General features: G+C 47.6%; 1 protein-coding gene across 4 annotated transcripts in view; it reads right to left on the bottom strand.

Moving 5' to 3' along the window:
• The window catches only part of TTLL11 (tubulin tyrosine ligase like 11), a 204,011-nt gene that overhangs the window by 162,059 nt on the left and 23,262 nt on the right, over positions 1 to 18,690 (bottom strand). For all 4 annotated transcript variants that reach the window (XM_066367256.1, XM_066367258.1, XM_066367257.1 and 1 more), the window contains exon 2: positions 2,928 to 3,024. In XM_066367256.1, the coding sequence (XP_066223353.1) occupies positions 2,928 to 3,024 (97 nt within the window). The remainder of the gene's footprint in view (positions 1 to 2,927; positions 3,025 to 18,690) is intronic.

The following is an 18,690-nucleotide window of genomic DNA, read 5'->3' as shown; positions in this document are numbered from 1 at the left end:
CGGCATGTGGAATATGGGATGCACAAACTCGCTTCTTTGAGATGCATATTCTTATATCACCTTTAATGAAAGCAGTCCTCCGGGGCTATTTTTCTCTGTGTCTCTAATTTGTGTTCTGAATGTAGTTACAACGACTCCTCTTTCCTTCTCCCAGCCTTCAGACGAGGCAAGAGCAAAGCGGGCAATGGAAATGAAGCCCCATTTGATGACTCATGTCTTAGGAACTCTGTCCTCATTCAAAGAGTTGTCCTCTTTCAAATTTTGTTTGCCCGATATCCCAGTAAGTCCTTCAGTGGCACCAAACAGTCACCTGTTCTGAGCAGCAAGGCAGAGAGAATAACAGCTATTCCATCACACTGCGTGCAGGAAGCCCGCTGCCAGCTCCGTCCTTGCTCTGTAACAAAACCCTCCCTCCTTCTCTAAGGACAAATTGACCTTGGATTAATTTTCTCGCTCTGTTCCCCTGGAAACCAATAAAGGTGGGAAGTTAGCCGTGTTACTAGACAACAAAGCATATAGTTAAAATGACCCCTGATTGGCAAATGGCATAAATACCTGGTAGGAAGCTGCAGCTCCAGGCTTTCCTGAGTGTAGTGATGCTTGTCACTTAGCACGTCCTGGCGGGGATGCTGGACGCTATGCGATGGAGCAGCTACATGAGAGCTAGGCTCCTCATGGCGGTTGTCTAAGCCAAGACAGACTCACATGCACCAATGTAGTCTCGTCCCCTTGCGCCAGATCTGTCACTCGAGGGGCCAGCCCCCAGCCCCTGGAACCCTCGCAAAGATTCCCCTGGAGGGAAATGTGTGGTACTGACGAACTGACGAGCTGCGTCCTACTCTCTGTCCTTGTGAGTGAATCTGGGCCCCTGTGGCCTGTGGCAGTTTGCCTGCTCAGTTGAAACCCCCTAGCGGACATGACAACCTGCCAGTGTCCAATGTATGGATATTGGGTTTGGGAGGGGTGCTTTCTTACAGATGTGGCACTGACTGCCAGAGGAGAAAAATTGATCCTCTTTTTAAAATAAGCATAAATTATATAACGCTAAGAGAAAACACCTTATATTCAGGCAACTGCACTTGCAACTATGTAAAAATGACACATAAGTACAGCTAGTGCTTGACTTAAGACCACGATTAGTTGCGACTGACCAGTCATAACACGATTTGGTCATAAGTTGAGTAGGCTATATGTACAGTACTGTGAAATGATGTTATAAAAATCTTTAAGTCATATTTTATCATAGTTTTCTCATTATTGTTATATATCATAATTTTCTTTGTTCATTTTATGCCATTTGTATCATCTCTACACCATTTTGTTTCTTATTTTTACATTCATCAGGTTTAAGTAAAACACTGCATTACCAGTACAACTGGTTTAATATTTGCAAAGACAATTTCCTCTTGGTAGACATCTTGGGAGGGGTTTGATGAAAAATATCCAAGACACAAAACACAAATTGCTGTACCGAGTCTGGGATAACAATTGAAATGGTGCACGCGGAGATGGTAGTGCTGCTGGAAGCTGGTCCACATTGTCCTATGCCCAGCTGGGCAACGCTTGCGCTGCCAGATGCGGAGCAGTCGTGGCTAGCGATTGTGGTCATAAAGTCGAATGCTCGTAAGTGGCATAGGTCGTAAGTCGATAAATATTTGTATGGTTAAAGTTGGGAGGAGATACAGAAATAGCCACATTGTGGTTTTGTTAAAATTCCTGAAAATTAGTGGAAGATCCCTTTGGCTGTGCTCAAACCCAGCTTAATCAATGTTCCTTTTCCCCAGCCCACTGTCACTTCCGCTCGCTGTAACCACCCTCTTCCCTTAGCCGTTAACAATAATGAGTAGCAATCATAGCAGAAGAGGGTCGTAGAGGTTAAAAGTAAACAGGCACAGAGGGAGGCTGGCAGTGCACAAGGGGGTATCTGACAATGTCGGCTATGCCACTTCTCTGGCACAGAGCCCCCTGCAGGTAACTAACTCTCACTGGGTAATAACAACCTTGGGTGAAAGCAGAGGTTACCTGCAGCCTATTGTTCCCAGATTGGTGCATTTGGTGTTAAAAGCAGTACTTCCAAATACAATACTTAAAGAAATTGGCCTGACCAGGCAGTGATACAGTGGATTGAGTGCCGGACTGGGACATGGAGGACCCATGTTCAAAACCCTGAGGTAGTCAGATTGAGTGTGGGCTCACCAGCTTGAGCGCAGGGTCACTGGATTGAGCGTGGGATTATAGACATGACCCCATGGTTGCTGGTTTGAGCCAAAGGTAGCTGGCTTGAAGCCCAAGGTCGCTGGCTTGAGCCCAACGTCACTAGCTTGAGCAAAGGGTTATTTACTCTGCTGTAGGCCCCCTCCCCCCACCCCGGTCAAGGCACATATGGGAAAGCAATCAATGAACAACTAAGGAGCCACAACAAAGAATTGATGCTTCTCATATCTCCCTTCCTGCCTGTCTGTCCCTATCTGTCCCTTTCTTTGACTCTGTTTCTATCAAAAAAAGACAAAGAAAATGAAAACTGCTAAACCCATTTTTGTGCTATATAGTCCTAGAATTTTAGTACTTCTGTTACCTGCAAATTATTTAAGTAATTTTTTTTATTTTGAGAACACAGTCCCTCATAACACCCTCACCTTTGGTTATATCTACAACCAAAAAGGTGAAAAATCTTGTTCTTCCACCAGTGGATCCAGATGAGGAGAGCCCGTTTTTCTGTTTGTGAGCCTTCAATCCCCAGACCCTCAGCGACCTAAGTCCTGACTCCTGTGTGTTGGCGTCCCTCCCAAGGCGACAGGGTACAGCAGCAATTCCCAATTAAATGTGCTCGGGCTGGACCTCAAAGCGCTGTCGTGTTTTTGAAGACGAGTGTTCCCTGAGACTCAGCCCTGGACACATTTGTAAATGCCAACAATAACAGCGGATACCTGGAAACTTGTTCACTTGACCGGAGAATATGTCACTGTCGTGAAATGAAACACCATGCCAGTAGATGTCACAAGGCAAGCGTCGGCCAAAAGGGAACTAGAAGAAAGAGAAAAATGTGACTCATAACAAGAGCAAGAGGAGCAGCGACCACACTGATGCCCGCTGTGTACCATTCCGGTGCCCTAGCCCACGTCACATGCCTGTCCCCACAGTGAGCACGTGAGGCAGCTGACAGTCTTTCCCATGGTCATGTAACCTGCCATTAGGACACATGGAGCTGGAATGGAGAGGAATCAGGACTTGAATCAGGTCTATCTGGATCCCAAGCCACACTTTGCTTTCTCTGAAAATTGCACCTCTTAACCCAGTCCCCAAAGAATGCACTTTGACAGTCTCTCTCTCTCTCTCTCTCTCTCACACACACACACACACACACATGTACACGCACACACACATGCACACACACATAGCCCATACACACAAGGCAAGGTCCACAAGCACAGAACGGATTCCCAGTGCCTAAAACAGTTCCTGGTACTCAGTAAAGACTTTTTAAATAAATAAACAAACAAGCCAGATGAGTGGTCATCTGACTCTAGATGAGCTAAGCAGACTCTCCCAGGAATCTGGAGCTCAGAGAAGCCAGGCAGCCTCGGCTGGCCCTTGTACTGGAAGCGATAAAAAGCCAACCCCCAGGCAGCTGTGCTGTGCCAGGCACACAGGGATGCGAAGGCAGCGTATCTATCTGCTAACGGGAGAGAAGGGGCAGGTGCGGAGACAAAAGCAGAGCCGAGACCCGTGGCCCTGGAGACACCGGCTGTGGGGCCTCAGTTCCTAGGGCTTCTAGGTCCCAGACCAGACCTTCCTGCGCCTGGCTGTCCTTCCTACCCTGGGGTTCCAAGAGGCGGCCTTGTACCCTTAGAACACATCCACTTTCCAGACAGCTATGGGGTTTCCCACACTGAGACAAAGGGCCTGCCCTTCTGCTCTTTCCACCATTTCCTAGGTTATCAAATTAATCCGATTTGATCAAAATCTACATTTATGGAAGTGTTATCAAAGTTACCAAATTCTGCGCTTACAGAACATACCGTATTTTTAGTTCCATAAGACGCACCTGACCATAAGACACACCTAAGGTTTTAAGGAGGGAAATAAGAAAAAAATTATTCTGAACCAAATGATGTGTTAAAATATTTAATAAAATACCATATTTTTTACTCCATAAGATGCACGGGCATTTTCCCTTCCACTTTTGGGGGGGAGTACGTTTTATGGAGCAAAAAGTAAGGTATTTTTAAATCTGTATACGCAGAGGATTGTGGTCAAGGGAAAAACGTGAGGGGGTGTTCGTTCAGAGTTATTTTTTTAAATCATATTTAGAACCTGCTGTTTAAATTCCAGATGAAGAGAAATACCAACACATTAAATAAAATTATTTAATTTTCCCACTCTAAGACTACAGTTAATCAGAATTTTTATCACCTCCAAGTCGAGAGGGCTGCGTTCCAGTGAAAGAACATGGCCCTGCTAATGGTGGCGACTCAGTGCTTTCCAACTACTCCCAATTAAAACGAAGGCAAACAAGCTCAAGCAATTTAAATCAGTCACATTATTCCAAAGCTGTGCCAAAGGGAGGCATATGTTACACACTCTATTAGCATTAACAAGTCCCAGCTATAATTTATAGCATTTCACTCATTTTCTTTGCATCCAGTGGACGAAAGTTATTCATTCAGTAGTCATAAATACAAAGAGATACAACATATGTTTTCTTCTAACTATTATGTGCTAATACGGAGAGGGAGAATTAGCCAGGGAGGGAGCTCTCAAAAGCACACTATCCGATCAAAGTTTTCAAAGATCCGAGTGGCTTTGCTGTTCGAAATGTAGAACCAACACCTGCCCCATGTCAGTGGACAGCTGAGAACTCCTTATGGCCACCCTTCAATCCTTGCTACGTTCATGAATCCCAAATCCACCCTTCATTCACAAGTGCCTCTAGCACATTTTGTTTTGAGAAACTGCCTTTTTAAAATCATTCATTTAATAATTTCTATGTGCTAGACACAGTGTAAGAAACTCTGACAGAGAGACACAATTTTAAACAGGTCCCAGAAATAAACCCTTGCTTTTACAGTCAAATGATTTTCGACAAAAACGGCAGGACTATTCACTGGGGAAAGGACCGTCTTTTCAACCACTGGTGTTGGGAAAACTGGACATTCACATGCAGAAAGAGTGATGCTGGACCCTTATTTTACACCATATACAAAAATTAACTCAAAGTGAGACCTAATTGTGAGAGCTACAGCTATAAAACTCTTAGGAGACTATACAGGGAAAATATGGGGAATAAGCTTATGACATTAGATTTGGCAATCATTTCTTGGATAGGACTCCAAAGCACAGGGAACAAGAAAATAAATAAACAGATAAATAAATAAATGGAACTTCATTAAATTAAAACTTTTTATATCAAAGGACACTGTCAACAGAAGAAAAAGGCAACCCATGGAATGGGAGGAAATATCTGAAAATTACATATCTGACAAAAAAATAATATTCAGAATATATTTTAAAACTCCTATAACTCAACAACAACAAAAAGCAACCCAATTAAAAGATAGGTCGCTTGACCTGTGGTGGCTCAGTGGATAAAGCGTCGACCTGGAAATGCTGAGGTCGCCGGTTCGAAACCCTGGACTTGCCTGGTCAAGGCACATATGGGAGTTGATGCTTCCAGCTCCTCCCCCCCTTCTCTCTCTCTCTCTCTCTCTCTCTCTCTCTCTCTGTCTCTCCCTCTCCTCTCTAAAATGAATAAATAAAAATAAAATAAAATAAAATAAAAGATAGGTCAAGGACTTGAATAGGCATTCCTCTAAAAAAGATATACAGATGTCTAATAAGCACATGAAAAGGCTCAACATCACTACTCATTAGAAAAATGCAAATGAAAACCACAAAGGAGAGCCCGGGCGGAGTGGCTCAGTGTACAGAGCATCATCCTGGCACACCCAGATCACAGGTTCCATCCTGGTCAGGGCACATGGAAACCACAAAGGAGAGCCCGGGCGGAGTGGCTCAGTGTACAGAGCACCATCCTGGCACACCCAGATCACAGGTTCCATCCTGGTCAGGGCACATGGAAACCACAAAGGAGAGCCCGGGCGGAGTGGCTCAGTGCACAGAGCACCATCCTGGCACACCCAGATCACAGGTTCCATCCTGGTCAGGGCACATGGAAACCACAAAGGAGAGCCCGGGCGGAGTGGCTCAGTGCACAGAGCATCATCCTGGCACACCCAGATCACAGGTTCCATCCTGGTCAGGGCACATGGAAACCACAAAGGAGAGCCCGGGCGGAGTGGCTCAGTGCACAGAGCATCATCCTGGCACACCCAGATCACGGGTTCCATCCTGGTCAGGGCGCATGGAAACCACAAAGGAGAGCCCGGGCGGAGTGGCTCAGTGTACAGAGCATCATCCTGGCACACCCAGATCACAGGTTCCATCCTGGTCAGGGCAAGTGGAAACCACAAAGGAGAGCCCGGGCGGAGTGGCTCAGTGCACAGAGCACCATCCTGGCACACCCAGATCACGGGTTCGATCCTGGTCAGGGCACATGGAAACCACAAAGGAGAGCCCGGGCGGAGTGGCTCAGTGTACAGAGCATCATCCTGGCACACCCAGATCACGGGTTCCATCCTGGTCAGGGCACATGGAAACCACAAAGGAGAGCCCGGGCGGAGTGGCTCAGTGTACAGAGCATCATCCTGGCACACCCAGATCACGGGTTCCATCCTGGTCAGGGCAAGTGGAAACCACAAAGGAGAGCCCGGGCGGAGTGGCTCAGTGTACAGAGCACCATCCTGGCACACCCAGATCACAGGTTCCATCCTGGTCAGGGCAAGTGGAAACCACAAAGGAGAGCCCGGGCGGAGTGGCTCAGTGCACAGAGCACCATCCTGGCACACCCAGATCACGGGTTCGATCCTGGTCAGGGCACATGGAAACCACAAAGGAGAGCCCGGGCGGAGTGGCTCAGTGCACAGAGCATCATCCTGGCACACCCAGATCACGGGTTCCATCCTGGTCAGGGCGCATGGAAACCACAAAGGAGAGCCCGGGCGGAGTGGCTCAGTGCACAGAGCATCATCCTGGCACACCCAGATCACGGGTTCCATCCTGGTCAGGGCGCATGGAAACCACAAAGGAGAGCCCGGGCGGAGTGGCTCAGTGTACAGAGCATCATCCTGGCACACCCAGATCACGGGTTCGATCCTGGTCAGGGCGTACACAAGAAGCAACCTGGATACACAGCTGAATGGAACAGCTAGGTGGAACGGCGAGTTGATGCCTCTCTCTCTCTCTTTCCCCCCTCCCTTCCTCTCTCTCTCAAAGCAACCAAAAAAAAATTATTTTTAAATAGTAATGAAAAAAAAACCCCACAATGAGATAACAGTTTACACCCTTTAGGATGGCTATGGTAAAAAAAAAATAATAATACAAATAAATGTTGGTGAGGATGCAGAGAAATTGGAACCCTTGTGCATTGGGAGTGTAAAGAGCCTCTGCGAGAAATAAAGTTTCCACATGAGCCAGCAATTCCACTTCTGGGTATACACCCCCCAAAATCAAAATCAGGGACTCAAGTAAAGACCAGTACGCGCACTTTCATAGCAGCATTATTCACAGTAACTCAAAGGTGGGAACAGTTCAAGTGTCCATCAACTGCCCATCAACAAATAAACAAAACGTGGTATACACACACACTATACTATTACTTGGCCTTAAGAAGGAATGAAATTTTGACACCTGCTACACCAGGGGTCCCCAAACTATGGCCCGCGGGCCACATGCGGCCCCCTGAGGCCATTTATCCAGCCCCCGCGCACTTCTGGAAGGGGCACCTCTTTCATTGGTGGTCAGTGAGAGAGCACAGGATGCATCCTGTCTGCTATATGTGGTGGCGCCACAAAGCGCAGCGATGCGGGACGCACGCGTCAGGGCTCCGGAAGCGCGTCATATCACTTGTTACGGCTAGCAGTGACAAATATGGAACCAGACACTGACCATCTCATTAGCCAAAAGCAGGCCCATAGTTCCCATTGAAATACTGGTCAGTTTGTTGATTTAAATTTACCTGTTCTTTATTTTGAATATTGTATTTGTTCCTGTTTTGTTTTTTTTACTTTAAAATAAGATATGTGCAGTGTGCTTAGGGATTTGTTCATAGTTTTTTTTATAGTCTGGCCCTCCAACGGTCTGAGGGACAGTGAACTGGCCCCCTGTGCAAAAAGTTTGGGGACCCCTGTACTACACTATGGATGACCTCTGAAGACATCATGCTAAGTGAAATGAAATAGTCACCAAAGGACAAATATTGTAAGGTTCCACTTACATGAGAGGTAGCTAGACTAGTCAGATGCTAGGGACAGAGAGTGAATAGTGGTTTCCAGGGGCCATGGGGAGGGAAAACGGGGAGTTATTTGTTTAATGGGCACAGAGTTTCAGTTTGGGAAGATGAAAAAAGTTCTGGAGATGGATGGTGGTGATGGGTGCACAACAATGTGAACGTATTTAATGCCACTGAACTAGAAAGATGGTTGAGATGGTAAATGTTATGATATGTATATTTTACCACAATCAAACAACAGCAAAAACTGTCTGCTCAAGCCCCCTGATGCTAAGGGGCCTTTGGAGGCTGTACTCTGAGCTCTCTGTAGCCTGAAATACTGTAGGAATTTTCATAGGGCAATCGAACACTGACAGACACTGCCCAGACTCCCCACTCCCCATTTGTTCAAGGTCAGCACCATCCCACTTACCCGGGGACATTCAAAGACTCCCTGAAGCCTCTAGTTGTTAAGAGACACCATGTTAGCAGCATCTTCAGTATGTTTCATAAATGAATATGCAAAGCCATGAATAGCAGCTACTCAAATACATGATCATCATCATCACTAAAGTTCACGCTTTTGTAACACTTATCCTATTTACAGACGAAGAAAACAAAGCATTGAGAGACTAAATAACTTTCCCAAGGTCACAGAGCTAGTAAGGGCAGAGTCAGGACCAAATCCAGGTCTGCCTGAGACCAAGGCCATGTACTTATCCAACCCACACAACTAACTGATCTTGAACTGATCGCCTTCATGGTATTTATCAGCCACCCGTGAACCTCAGTAACAAGCCTACCCTCACACTACATGCTACCATCTTTTCCACAAAGGAAGTTCCTCCCTCAGTGTATTCACCCGAAGGGACCGAAAATCCCTTCCTCTCTTGCCCAGGACTAAACCACACTTGCAAAATAGCCAGGCTCAGAGAAGAATTGAAAACATTTAATGTCCTCTGAGCATATTTGTGCTTAAGGGACTGATATTCACGTCCCTTTCTAATGGCCCACAGAGCAAGTTCAACCTCCTGAGGGCTTTTGCAAAATGCAGTTTCTCAGTGCATGCCAATGAAGCCCAATTCACACTGCTGTTCCTTGTGAATGACTTCTTCTCAGAGTCTCTGCACGAACAGAAAATTTTTCAAGTGATTGGGCATAAAAGTGGCAAATATGCTTTGATATGGGCAAGCACATGTGTAATGCATCTGCAGAGGGGAGTGACTCAAATTGCTGCTTTAAAATGAGGGGCCAGAGGCACTCAGGGGGACTCAGGAAGGTGTAGCGGCCAGGGCACTACGCTCGGATTGGGAAGACCCTGGCTCAAGCCCCGTCCCCTCGCCCTGAGACCTGGACGTGTGGACCCCGCCCCTCTAAGCCTCAGCAGCTCATCTACAACATAAGAAAACAGCAGCAATAAAACCTGTGTACCTCCCAGGACTGTTAGGTGGTCTGAGGCAATGCATGGAAAAGCATTTTGTAAGGAGTAAATTGCTGTTGTATAAGATAGGGTGTTATTTTTAATATCCAAGGAAACCGCCTGAGTGAGTCACGTCAATTAAAAAGGTTGCCACCAAACCATGAAGCATCATGAGGACGGCTGTGGAGGAAGAACGCTGTGGTGTCCCTGGGCAGGGACCCTGCCGTGATGTCCTCGGGCAGAGCTGAGAGGTTCCTCTCCCACGCCCCTTCCGTACTCTGTTGCTGTGGGTGGTGCAGCCACCGTCTCTAGGGTGTTTCTGTTCACATGGCTGCCTCCCCACCAGAGAGTGCTCCCCTCCCCCCACCTACCCACCTGTGGTAGGCCGCCTCCAGTGATCCCTGCCTCCCGGAATTCACACCCTGGGTAGTCTTCACCACATTGTCGCAGGCTCGGTCTATGTAACCGACAGCTCCAGCACAAGTGATACTCGGATATTAGGATACTTTTGATATTAGCATATCTTTATAAAAAGACTGAAGCCCCACCCCTCATCATCATCATCATCATTATCATCATCATCACTCATTTTAGGGAAGCCTAGGGAAAAGTAAGAAGTCAAAGCCTCTTGCCCACAGTCAGGTAGAAGCTTGGAAGTGGACACTTCAGCCCCGGTCAAGTCTTCAAAGACTGGGACCCTGGCCTACAGCCATACATCAGCCTTGTGACAGACCCTGAGCCACAACCCCCAGACAGGCCACACTCGGGTTCCTAACCCACAGGGATAACCAACATGTGTTGTTTTAAGCTGCTAAGTCTGGGGAAAATGTGTCACACAGCAGTAGATACTGAATACACCATCCCAGTTTGAGAACAGGGTTCATAAAAAAGAAAGCATTTGGAGAATGAAGAAATTTAAGACAGCCCTGGCCGGTTGGCTCAGCGGTAGAGCGTCAGCCTGGCGTGCAGGAGTCCCAGGTTCGATTCCCGGCCAGGGCACACAGGAGAAGCACCCATCTCCACCCCTCCCCCTCTCCTTCCTCTCTGTCTCTCTCTTCCCCTCCCGCAGCCGAGGCTCCATTGGAGCAAAGATTGCCCGGGCGCTGAGGATGGCTCTGTGGCCTCTGCCTCAGGCGCTAGAGTGGCTCTGGATGCAACAGAGTGATGCCCCAGAGGGGCAGAGCATCGCCCCCTGGTGGGCGTGCCAGGTGGATCCCGGTCGGGCACATGTGGGAGTCTGTCTGACTGCCTCCCCGTTTCCAGCTTCAGAAAAATGAAAAAAAAAAAAAGAAGAAATTTAAGACTAATATAACTTTATAATAGTTACTGTTTACTGAGCACTAATTATGTACCAGGCATCTTACATATATGCCTCCATTTGCACATAAAAAGAATCCCATTGGTAAAAAGTGTTAAAAAACAATCTGAAGTCATGTTCTATCTCCAACGACTGCTCTTTTGACTGCACTAAGATAGACGGATGGACAGATGGATTAACCTTGACCAAGAAAACAAGCAAATATATCTATGGGGAAAAAATGAGTTGTGGTTAGCACTTCATGGAGGAACATGGCACAGCAAGGGCAGAGGAGGCCAGGTCAGACGCGAAGGGACAGAGCGACTGCCCTTCAAGGATGGATGAAAAACCTAACACTTTTCTTCAATCAAGAAGGCAAGCAGATGAGAAGTACTGGGGGAAATCCATCGATCCGGAAGGGTGTGACCATATGGAACATGCTTCTGTCAGCCAGATGTGAGCAGACAGAAAGAAGGGGAGCTCCACGTCTCCGCCAGTGGCATCGCTATCCTTCCAGATGGGTGAGAAGGGCCAGCCGCCCAATGCAGGCTCCCACCGGCTTGTGGCAACCGGGGCTGATTAGATAGCCCCCCCCCTGCATTGGGGAGGGACCCAATGGACCCAGTGTCTCTGGATGGGTCTGGGGAAAAGCCTACACTTGGGGCAACTCCAAGCCTGCTTCCTCAGAGGGACAATAACGGCATCATGGGTGGGTTATTCGATGGATTAACAATGTGTCTGAATGACCCAGCACTGTGCCTGGCACTCAGTGCCTGGTGTGCAGGTGGTACTCAAAAAATGCCACTTTCCTTCCTCACTTCCTGTCATCCTTCACCGCACACCTGTTGGCTGATAAGTTGTTACCCAAAGGAGCTGGTGGGCAGGGCTGTTTCCTAGAACCAGCCTCAGGAAACACATGCACTCTGTTAGCAGCCAGGGAGGTCTCCTGGGTGGGTGCCTAACCTTGAGGAAAGCCTGTGTTTGCATTAAAGCTCCTTGACTCGAGTTCAAGAACCCGGCTTCAGACCTCAGCCCTGACAACCACTGAGGCCCTTGGTCTCACCATCTGGGAAAGGACAGCAAGTCTCCTCAGGAGGCGTTGTGAAGATTAAAAACAACTATGCAAGTGACAGAACGTTTGTAAATGGCTTGGCACATGGAGGGAGCTAAATTAGACCCATTACAGAATATAGAGAGCAAGCCCCCTGGATTGTTCGTCACCTGAGTCCCATGGTGACACAAGCAGAGGGGCAGAGGGCGCAGACATCTCTGTGGTAGAGAAAGCAGAGGCTGGCCCTCAACAGACCCACCTCTGAGTCACAGCCCAGGGGTCCTGGAGCCAGCGGGGGGGGGGGGGGGGGGGGAGGAGAGGCAGGGCAGATGCATTAACAGACGGCTCGCTCTGTGTGACAAAGTTCCCACTCAGGGGAGGAAGGTTTAACCGAGGAGGGCCATTTGAGCTGGTGTGAAGGAGGCATGTGCCCGGCAGAGATGAAGAGGAAGGGAAGGCGGGCAGAGGGAAGACAGCGTGCAAGGCAGGGAGTCTAGGAGAGCGTGACAACTTCCACGTGCCCGGAGCCAAAGCTGGAGAGGCGCCTGTCAGCCAGATCACGAAGCTGGAACTTGGTTCTGCGGGTGGAAGAGGGCCGAGGGCTGAGGGATGTGCTCGAGCAGGGCGAGGCTGGACCTGGTTAGAATGGAGAGTGGAGGGGAGCAGAGAGAGGCTGAGGACGGAGACCCATGAGGAAGCAGAGAAAGCCGGCCCAGGCCGGAGAAAGGCGATGGGTGGGTGGTGACTGGGTGAAGAGAGAAAGAATGCATAGAGCGGGGCAGGCAGGGAGGGAGGGCAATCATCAGTGCAGAGCATCAGAACAACCCCGACTCCTGCACACTTTAAAGGAACCCCTAAGTCTATGCCCACAGGCTGACATTCCTGTCCCACCTCCTCCAGGGTCCTGGTCGTGGGAGACGGAGAGGATCTCACTGTGTAAGTAGCACTCTGAGGAGCCTTCCAATTTAATAATGGCGCCGTGGGTTTCCTAGGAGGACAATAATTACTCATCCTCTAATAGAGCCAATAAATACAGCAGGAGGATCAGTAATTAACAACCTTTTGCTGGAAAGTAGCAATTCTCGTGATCTATGAAGTTTCCCTTTTCTGTTCGCTACTTCTTTGTTACTGCAAATCTGATACTCTGGGCAAGGACGCCATTAGTTGTTCGCTGAGTTAATCACCAAAGCAGGTTGTATTTTTTATTAAATCCATTCATTATCATTGACTCATATGAATTAAAGCCGGAAGAGCGGTGGGGAAGCCTGTCGTTTGCCTTGCTTCTGCCTCTGATTGCAATACTTTTAATGAGATCAAAATTGTTACCAAACAATTTAACTACAGAAAATAAAAAGCCCATGTTGGAAGCAGGGGAAGATGACCTTACCCCTTTCATAATTTCAGTGCCCCAGAGCAATCTTCTCCAGTTATTTATTCTGGTGTCTAATTTCCCAACCGTAAAGAATCTATATTAGTAGTTAAATTATATCAGGCAAGAGAAAAGGAAAAACTTCACAAACTTCTAAAGTGATTTACCTCTTGGCTTGCAGTTTTAATTAAAATTCCAGTTTATTTAGCAAAGAGCTCTGAAAAGATTAGATACCAATTTAAGCACTACATTCTTTTTCCACTTTCCAATTCATAAGGGTGACACAAACAGCAAAATAACCACGTGAAACAACTCTTTCCCAATTCCGTCATAATTCAGCCCATAGAAAAGCGCTCCAATATCAATTATAAATTAACTCCATTACGCTCTGCAAAATTATCAACCGTCATCTCCCTGCTCTCTACTCCCTCGCTGTGGGTAAATTATATCAATTCACCACGAGGCCCCCAACTACCCAGGCTCTTCCACATCAAAACTTGAAATGTGTTTATTAACTGAAATGGAAACAAAGCAAATCGAGTTTCCGTTTCGGCAGCACTTTCGTCCCAGCTGGGACACCAGACCACCTTTCCTGGAGTCATTCCTGACACTTTCTAGGGCAGCTCATCCCCAGCTAACTCGACACCCAGGCGTTTCAGGACGCTCCTCAGCGGCAACTCAACTGAGAACCCGCCACAGGCACCTGGCTCAGTCCGCGCATCGACGCAGCCATTCAACCCACGAGCAACCGTGCCTTTGAGCAGGCGGTGCTCCAGGTGGCCGAGAGGGGTAGTGGTAGGAGACCAGGCTGGAGAGGTGAAAACAGGAGGATGGAGGGAACAGCCCTGAACATCGAGGAGCTCATAGTGACACACAGCAGATTGTTGTGATGCCAGTGGCCACCATCTTACTGCGCCTCTTCTACACGCCTGCCTCAGAGATAACCTCTTTACCCACATTGTCATATTTAACTGCCACACAACCATCATATTCCCATTTCAAAGAAGAGGCAAATCGGCTCAGTGAGGTAGGTGACATTCGAGCTGACTCTCCAGAAAGAGAAAAGTTGCCAAAACTAAAGCAGGAAAGAGGTTCCCACGGGAGGAAGCAAAAGCATGTGCACAGAGCATGCGCGAGCCGGGAGGTGCAGGCCTCCTCTGTCCGTGGCCATGAATGTCCGAGCGCCGGCCGTCAGCCCTGCGTCCCCATTTTCCACACACAGAATAGTTCCCATTCTGCAAATCTATGGGGGTCTGTTCTTCTTTTCCAACAGCTGATTATGATTTGTGCTGACCCTAAAGCACCCAGTGCCATCTTAATAAAGGACCCCAGGGACAAGGAAGTGGTTCCCCAGAGGACTTACTAGATAATGGAGGATTGGATCTGACCCCCACACTCCTTTGCACCTACTAACCCCTAAAACCAGCCTGTAATCCGCCGGAGAGGTGCTCCTGCCTCGAGTCATATCATCAAATGTTACTAAGGATACAATCATACCAATAATATTTACAATAATAAAAATTGTGGCTGCTATCTACTGAGTTAATATTATGTGCTCCGTACTTTACATGCGCTATCTCAATTAGCCCTCACAACTGCACAGTCAAGTAGGTAGATACAGGGCCATTCCATTTTACAGATGAAAGACAGGCTCAGGGTAATTAGATAGTCTCTGGTAGTGTATATCTCTCCAGTAAGCGGCAGAGCAAGGAACAGAACTCAGCCCCATTGCGTCCTCAAGTCCCCAGGGAACCAAGACTAGGAGAAATAAACAAGGTTCCTTAATTAACATACAATTCCAGTGACAAGCTGGTGAAGAGTAAGGCTGATGTGTGTGGAGCAGCAGCAGGGGAGGGCCCGGAGTGGGGAGTCGGCCCCGCTGGGAGCTCTCCGGAGTGCTGAACCGCCTCGCCTACGTGCTCTGCCTCAGAACACCTGCGTCTGCCAGGGTGCCTCTGCCAGTCCTAACCCTCACCTCCCGGTTTCCGTGCCCAGGAGAGCCGCTAACGGAATAGAGTTAATGGAAATGGGAGTACATCTGGGAGAGAAACAGATAGCTTTTAGAAATACCGAGCTGGAAGTTTCAACAGGACATCTTGCAAGGGATTAGGAATGGGAGTGAGGTCAAAGCAAGAAGAATTTTTCAAAGAAAAAGTGCATCAAAGAAAGTGCATTTTTGGAGTGGTTACTGAGAAAGAAAACCAAGGGGACTCCTTCCTAGCAGTCCTGGACAGTGGGTACCAGGAACAAACTGAACTCTCCAACTCCAACACTGCGTCTAAAGCTGTTCAAGAGGACTGTTGTTGCCTGTAGCTTTGAACTAGTGAGTAAATAACTACCACCACCACTCCTCAACCCCCACCCCCAAAAGAACAAGAAATGGAAAAGTATTTAGGGAAAGATAAAAAGTAGCTTTCCATAAGGTGGCATGATTCAAGTTAATCAAGGTCATACCCACTCTTACTTAAAGTAATCTTTATAAATTTTAATCTTTATAAATTTATAAGATTACTTAAAGTAATCTTTATAATATGTTGAGATGTCACTCAGAAAGACAGCCTTTCAAACCATAGAACATAAAGGCTCACACCATGGGACTTTTATGAACACATCTCTCCCCCTGCTGGTAACAAAGATATCAGAACAGCACCTCTATTCTCCATCTCCATCCCCACCTCTACTCTCCTACACACCTTACCTAATAGTTGTACTCTTTTATTAACTTACTCTTTCATTCAGGTAAACATTATTATGCATCAACTCAATGTCAGGCACTGGGGACTCAGAGAAGAATAAGGCACAGTCCTGTCTTTAGGACATGAACTTGTAAACAAATCACGATGCAAAGTGGCAAAGGCTCCAGCCCATGAGCCAAAGAGTAACGAGTGCATGAAGCAGGGTGTGAGTTATTTCTCTGGGGAGGGACGTGACTTGGTAGGCACTTGCTGAGCTGGAATCTGCCAAGCCCAGAGCCAGTGTCTCTGCGGGAGGAGCAGCAAAGGCATGGGAGCGGGAGAGAACACGATGAGCATTCTCTCTCTCAGGGCAGGAACAACATCTGAGGTCTCTCGGTATTCCAGGTGCCCTGCCCCATGCCTGGGGGTGAGTGGGTGTCGGCAAGTCACAGACGCTGGATGGAGGACGGAATGCCATGTGGTTTGGTGTGGAGGCAATAAAGCAGGACCATGGGGTCTTGTAACAGAAAGGGAACTGAACAGAACCAGAATCTATAAGCCTCAAAACAAATCTTAATGTGAAACTGCTCAGGCGTGCAGCAGACAAGTGCAGGCTCCAGTCATCCATTTCTCCAGCCGGAGTTTCATAACTCTGCGGGGGAAGGAGGCAGCTCTTGTAAAGGAAATGCACACCCCTCAATGTGGGCCAGTTCGAGAGCGATGGGCTAGTTCACAGCTAGAGACGCTCCCCTTGTGTTCAGAATTTTAAAAGAAATCATCAGCACTAACAGTCCAAAAAGATGGAATGGGGGTGAGAGAATGGGCATCCTTATCCAATTTTAGAATCTCCTTTTTTTTTTCTTCTCATGCTGAACTCCTTGTCAAGTTCCAAATCTTCTCATTTTCCAAAGGTTAACACAGCCAATAGCTGTGGCCGAACCCACTGCTTTCCCTAGCTCCTCGTGACGGGGCTGTTCCTCCTCTGCTAAGTATTTAAGCAATACCTTTTAATTTTCTTAATGACCTCAGAACAAACTGATTGATGGACCAGCTCGGTTTTGGCATTTCCCTGACGGCCACATAATTGGGCAGCTATGTTAAGTATCTGTCACCCTGGTCAGCTAACGTGGTCCATTACGGCAGAGCCAGGCCACTCGTGGCTGACAGTCAGCCTCCGCAGCCCGCAGGTTTTCAAACACTCGGGCACTAGATTAAATACCTTGGTATTGTCACGGTGTTATAAATCTGGCACTTTCCCGGTGTCTCCTGAAGACACTGAACCAGCAGACTTAGCTTTGGAGAAATCTGTATCCTGTCGCAAATAGTGATAAATACAAATACTATAGGATTAAAAATCAGGAGGCCAAGATTCTAGTCCTAGTGAATTATTGTAGTTCACCCACTCAACAAACATTAATTGAGTGCCTGTTATGTGCTAGCTACTGGGCTATGTACTAAGATACAGCAAAACCACCATCACATTTGCTGAGTGGCAAATCACTATTGTGCCAGGCATGGTTCTAAGCACTTCATAGGTATAAAGTCACTTAAACTGCGAACAGCCTTAGGGGTAAGTACTATTCTCACACCCATTTTACAGATGAAGAAATTGAGGCACAGCTTCAGTTTTCAGCCTCAAAGTGGCAGGGTCAGAGCACAAGCCCAGCCAGTTTGACTCCAGAGATCAATAAGAGGCAGCCCCAGCCCTTGGACAGTTCGGCGTTCCTTGGAGGGACATCAGACGTGCACGGAATAGGTCTATGACCCAGGGGAAAACTTATTCTCTTTGTATTGGTTCTTTAATACACCAACAATTTCTAATGCACCAAAAATTAACAGAAACCTGGTGGCTTCTGACAACACCCACTCATTAGCTCATGTTCTTTGGGCCAGAAGTCCACCACGGCATGGCTGGTGCTCTGCTCAGGGTATCGGGAGGCCGAAATCTAGGTGTTGCAGTTCTCGTCTGGCTCAGGGTCATCTTCCAAGATCAGTGTTTGGGGAGTTCAGCTCCTTGCAGCTGTAGGACTGGAGACTGCCTACAGTTCTTGCCGTAGTGCCCCCCTCCCCAGGAAGTTCATAAAGTAGACTTTTTTCCAGACTAGCTGAATACATCTGTCTGACTTTCTTTTCTGCAACCAGCCAGATAAAACGCTGCTTTTAAAAGGTCACCTGATTAGGTCAGGCCCATGCAGGGAAATCTCCCTTTTGCTACATAGTGTAACATAATCACGAAGTGAGGGCTCATTATACCCACGGGTCCCACCTACATGCAGAGGGAGAGGATTAGACACCTGTGGAGGCCATTAGGAGTCTTTTTAGGATTCTGCTTACCACACTTTGAGTTTTCATTTCCTGGTCTGAGGCTAGTCTAGATCAGGGGTCTCAAACTCAACTCAGCACGTGGGCCGCAGAGCAAGATCACAGCCGTTCGGCAGGCCGCACTAGGTCTACAAAAGGCAACTGTTACGCAACACTTTTCTCACTGCAGTTGAAAACAAAAAAAAAATCAGTACAACAAGCACAATCGTACATGCAGTTTACTCAGTGTC

Source organism: Saccopteryx leptura, chromosome 2 (assembly GCF_036850995.1).
Source record: "Saccopteryx leptura isolate mSacLep1 chromosome 2, mSacLep1_pri_phased_curated, whole genome shotgun sequence".
Classification (NCBI taxonomy): Eukaryota; Metazoa; Chordata; class Mammalia; order Chiroptera; family Emballonuridae; genus Saccopteryx; species Saccopteryx leptura.
The sequence above is the reverse complement of the archived record's forward strand: the minus strand, read 5'-3'. Positions and strand labels throughout refer to the sequence as shown.